The sequence below is a fragment of the Cnephaeus nilssonii genome (genome assembly GCF_951640355.1).
Source record: "Cnephaeus nilssonii genome assembly, chromosome: X".
NCBI classification, from domain to species: Eukaryota; Metazoa; Chordata; class Mammalia; order Chiroptera; family Vespertilionidae; genus Cnephaeus; species Cnephaeus nilssonii.
In genome coordinates, this window is record NC_137071.1 from 34582599 (window position 1) to 34588375 (window position 5777).

Sequence of the window (5777 nt, forward strand, 5' to 3'; positions counted from 1 at the left end):
GATGAAATTCTCCAATCAAAAGATATAGGGTAGCTGAATGGATAGGAAGACATTATATAATGCTGTCTATAAGAAACCCACATCAGAACAAACAACTCACATAAGGTGAAAGTGAAGGAATGGAAATAAAATTCCCATACAAGTAGAAATGAAAAAAAAAAATCTAGGGTAGCAATATTTATGTCTAACAAAATAGACTTCAAAGCAAAGGCCATCAAAAGAGACAAAGAAAGTCACTACATAATAGTAAAAGGATCAATACAACAAGAAGATATAACCCTGGTAAACATTTATGCACCCAATATAGGAGCATCTAAATATATATTTTTTTAAATATGGGAGAACTTTAAGGGAGAGATTGAGAGAAATACAGTCATAGTAGGGGACTTTAACATTTCCCTGACATCACTAAATAGATCTTCCAGACAAAATTTCAACAAGGAAAGAGTGACCTTAAATGACACACTGGATCAGATGGATTTAATTTATATTTATTGAATATTTCACCTCAAAACTGAAGAACATACATTCTTCTCATGTGCACATAGAACATTCTAAAAGATAGACCAAATGTTAGGACACAAAGTAAGCCTTAACAAATTCAAGGAGATTGAAATCTTATCAAGCATCTGCTCCCATCACAATGGCATGAAACTAGAAATAAACTATAATAAAAATTCAAAAACATTAAAACATGGGGACCCAATAGTATTTATTAAATAATGAATGGATTACAAATGAGATCAAAGAAGAAATTTTAAAAACCTGGAAACAAATGAAAATGAACATGCAACGACTCCAAATCTATGGTACACAGTGGAAGAGGAAGTTCACAGCATTATAAGCCTACCACAAGAAAAAAGAAAAATTTCAAATAAACAACCTAATGCTATAACTAAAAAAATTAGAAAAAGAAAAAAAAGAGAAAATCCCAGAGGAAGTAGAAGGAAGGAAATAATATATATTAAAGTGAAAATGAATTGTATAGAGACTAAAACAGCAATACAAATGATCAATGAAACCAAGAGCTGATTCTTTGAAAACAAAAATAAGATTGATGAACCTTTAGCCAAATTCATCAAGAAACAAAGAGAGAGGACACAAATAAAATAAAAAATAAAAGAGGTGAAGTAGTAACTGGCATCACAGAAATAAAAATGATTGTAAGAAAATACTATGAACAATTACATATGCCAACAAATTGGACAACCTGAGTTAAAGTGACAAATTCCTAGAAACAAAAAATTCTAAAACTAAATCAGGAAGTATCAGAGAACATGAATAGACTGAATACAAACATTGGAAGTGAAGATGCAATAAAAAACTTCTAGCAGACAAGAATCCTGGACCTGATGGCTTCACATGGGGAGTTTTACCAAGCATTCAAAGTACTAACACCTACTTTTCTCAAACCATTCCAAAAAATTCAAAAGGAAGGAAAACTTCCAAACTCTTTTTACGAGGTCAACATTATCTTAATTCCAAAACCTAAAAAAAGACACTACAAAGAAGGAAACAAAATGGGATAATATCTCTGATGAACATAGAGGCTAAAATCCTCAAGAAAGTATTAGCAAATAGAATCTAACAATACATTAAAAAGATTGTACACCATGACCAAGTGGCCTTCATTTCAAGAATGAAAAGTTGGGGTGCTCGCTTCCGGTGCGCCGAGCGGAAACCGAGGCGAGAGGCTGGGAGCGGCGGCCAAGCGGCGGGCGATGGGGGCGGAGGACTCGCTCCGTGGCCGGGGCGGACCCAGAGCCATGGAGCCGCCCCTGCCAGGCTAGGGAGGGCCTGCGCCCCCCCCCCCCCCCCCCCCCCGGGCCCGCGGCGATGTCGGGCTATGCGCGCCGCCTGGGCATCTCCCCGCAGTCCCGGGCCCGCAGCCTCGTCATTCCGGACGATTTTATCTACGGAAAGGGGAAGGGCACTAAGCCAGGCCCACCAGGAGCCCAGGAGATACACTTTGGAGATGAGAAGCTTGCGGACCTGGAAGAGGCAAACCCGTTCTCCTTTAAGGAGTTCCTGAAAACCAAGAACCGCAGCCTGCTGAAGGAGGACGCGGCCAACAGCAGGCTCCACGCGCAGGAAGCCACGAGGCACTCCCTGGGCCTCGACTGCAGCTCTCCGCCCTCCCAGCCCGTGGGCTTCGGTCTGGAGTTCCAGCAGCCGTTTTTCGAGGACCCAACGGGGGCTGGCGACCTCCTAGACGAGGACAAGGACGAGGACGAGGACGAGGACGGGTGGAATGGCGCCTACCTGCCGTCCGCAGTGAGCAGACCCACTCGAGGGTCTCGGCCAGCACGTCGCCCTGCAGCACGTACATCTTCTTCTCCAGCCCGTCAGAGCTGGCAGGGCCCGAGTCCCTGCCCCCGTGGACGCTGAGTGACTCCGACTCCCGGGTCTCTCCCGTGGCGAGCCCCAGTGCAGACTTTGCCGCCCACGGAGAGTGTCTGGGGGACAGGCACCTTCGGACGCCACAGATGAGCTACAAAGCACTGAAGGACGAGAACTCGAAGCTCAGGAGGAAGCTGACGGAGGTGCAGAGCTTCTCGGAGACGCAAACCGAGATGGTGAGGACGCTGGAGCGGAAGTTAGAAGCCAAAATGATCAAGGAGGAGAGTGACTACCACGACCTGGAATCCGTGGTCCAGCAGAAACGTGCGGTAAAGGCGGAAAGTCACGTCATGAAACTAAAACAAGACATAAGCTTGCTCCAGGCGCAGGTCTCCAACTTCAAGAGGGAGAATGAGGCCCTGCGCTCGGGCCAGGGCGCCAGCCTGACGGTGGTGAAGCAGAACACTGACGTGGCCCTGCGGAACCTGCGCATGGTCATGAGCAACGCGCACACCTCCATCAAGCAGCTGGTTTCCGGAGCCGAAACACTGAACCTTGTTGCTGAGATCCTTAAATCTATAGACAGAATCTCTGAAATCAAGGAGGTCGGGGAGGAGGAGTCTTGAGAAGCTTCTAGCTCCAGCTCTGTTTACATCCTGCAGTCACCACTCCCTGGATGTGAAACGCCATTGTGTCCTTAAATACAGTCTTCCCAGCAAAGCTGTTTATCGCGAGATGCTACTTTCCTGACTGAGAACAGTATTATTAGCTCCGCGGCAAGGAGCAGTGGAGCTGGTGAGCGCCCCGAGGTTTCTGTCCATGCAGCCCTTGCTCAGGGTGAATCCCTTCAGTAAGACATGACCCACTGGGAGACGTGTTTATAAAAGCCACCGCTGGTTCTCAGTGCTGAACGTGGGAACAGCCGTTCTGTGATAGTCTTCCATTCTTATTCCAGAACACTCACTCTCAGATAAGTTCGATCGATTGTCCTTGATTTCACAAGTAAAGGAAACACCAAATGAGCCGAGATCAGTGATTGCATTGGACAGGGCCTCGTGCCTTTCCGCCTTGCTCAGTGCCCCTCTGGCTCAGCCGGCAGCCTTCACAGGGGCGGCCCTGCGACTGGCGGCCTGAGTGTGGGCACCCCATGTGGTTGGCTGCTGCTGTCCTCCTGGAGGGACCAAGGTTGGAAGGGATTCTACACTGTGAAGCCATCGAAACGCAACTCTTTAGGGGGCCTCGGGTTTGCAAAATGTTTTGGATGGAGGGTTTTGATACATGTTCCAAGCGGCCTTTTGTAGAATGAAGTCGAATCCAGAGGATGTGCAAAGCCTCCTGGTAGCACGAGTCTCCCGCTGCCTTTCCAGCCGCTTCTGACGGAGGGAGGCATGACGTGCACTCAGTGCCTTGTGGCTGTTTCCTGCAGATGTTATTTTTTAAAATAAATGTTCCCTCCTGTTCAGATTGACAGCTTTCTTAATAAATTCTAAAATGCAAAAAAAAAAGAATGAAAAGTTGGTACAATATTAGCAAATCAATAAATGTGATACATCATATAAACAAAATGAAAGATAAAAGTCACATGAACATAACAATAGATGCAGAAAAAGCATTCAACAAAATCCACTACACATTTATGATAAAAACCATCAGCAACATGTGAATAAAGGGATCATAACCTCAACATAATAAAGGCTATATATGAAAAATATACAGGCAACATCATACCGAATGGGCAAAAATTAAAATGTTTCCTTTAGAAGGTTTACCAAACATTCAAAGGAGAACTAAAACCTACCCTCTGCAGACTATTCAAAAAAAATTCAAGAGAAAGGAACCAATCCAAGCTCTTTCTCTGAAGCCAGCATTACCCTAATCTCCAAACCAGATAAATACAATATAAAGAAAGAGAATTACAGGCCAATATCCCTGATGAACATAGATGCTAAAATCCTCAACAAAATTCTACCAAATCAGATCCAGCATTACTTTAGAAAGATCATACATTATGACCAAGTGGGATTTATCCTGAGGATTCAAGGATGGTAAAATATCCACAAATCAATAAACATGAAACATCACATAAAAAAATTGACAGACAAAAACCACATAATCCTATCAATTGATGTAGAAAAAGCATTTGACAAAATCCAACACCCTTACTTGATAAAAACTCTCAGCAAAGTGGGAATAGAGGGATCATACCTCAACATAATAAAAATCCTTATATTACAAACCTATAGCGAACATCATACTCAATGGGCAAAAACTAAAACCATTTCTTCCAAGAAAGGGAACAAGACAGGGATGCCCACTTTCACCACTCCTGTTCAACATAGTACTGGAAGTGCTAACCATAGTGATCAGACAAGAAGAAATAAAAGGCATCCAAATTAGAAAAGAATAAGTAAAACTGTCATTATTTGCAGATAACATGATATAGTACATAAAAAACCCTAAAGACTCCATAAAAAAACACACCTACTACACTTAACAAAAGAATTCAGCAATGTTAGTAGGATACAAAATTAACACCCACAAATCTATGGCTTTTTAATACACCAATAATGAACTCACAGAAAGAGAAACTAAAAATGAATCCCATTTACCATTGCAAAAAAAAAAAATTAAGATACCTAGGAATGAATTTAACTAAGTAGGTAAAAGACAGCTACTCAGAAAACTACAGGATGTTGATAAAAGAGATAGAGGAAGACATAAATAAATGGAAGAATATACCATATTCATGGATTGGTAGAATCAACATTATTAAAATGCCCATACTACTGAAAGCAATCCTACATAATAAAATGGTAATATGTAAATTACCATCACTCCGCTACTCCCACGATTGGGCCAGCAGGAGGCGCAGGGGGCGGGACTCAGGGTTGCCGGGGTAGCTGATTGGGCCAGCAGGACGCTGAGCTCAGCGTCTGTGTCATGGCTGCACCGGAGGCTTTCGGAAGGCCTGGTGCACCGGCGGACAGCCGGCCAGCTCCCCCGCGATCAAAAGCCAAAGCGGGGGAGCTGGCCGGCTGTCTGCTCCGGCACAAGGCCTTTCGAAAGCCTCCGCTGCGCCGGAGGCTTTCGGAAGGCCTGGTGCACCGGCGGACAGCCAGCCCGCTGGTGCACCAGGTCCATGATTAAATCATGCACTGGGCCTCTAGTATATAGATAAAATGCAATCTCCATTAAGATACAAATAGAATATTTCACAGACTTAAAACAAATTCTCCAACAATTCATATGGAATAAAAAAAAGACCCCGAATATCCACAGCAATCCTGAGAAAGAAGAACGAAGTTGCAGGAATCACAATACCATATATCAAGCTATATTACAAAGCCACTATTCTCAAAACTATCTGGTACTGGCACAAGAACAGACATATAGACCAATGGAACAGAATAGAGAACCCAGGAATAAACCCAAGCCAT

The 5777-nt window shown here is 43.8% G+C and overlaps 1 protein-coding gene across 1 annotated transcript; it reads left to right on the top strand.

Annotated features, from left to right (window-relative positions):
• Nucleotides 1-1836: 1836 nt before the first annotated feature.
• LOC307095147 (endosome-associated-trafficking regulator 1-like) lies at nucleotides 1837-3019 on the top strand (the record flags this gene model as incomplete). The annotated part of the gene is given in 2 exon segments (XM_079764361.1): nucleotides 1837-2275; nucleotides 2278-3019. Coding segments are annotated over 2 exon segments (1128 nt in total). The 3' UTR covers nucleotides 2967-3019.
• Nucleotides 3020-5777: the final 2758 nt, after the last annotated feature.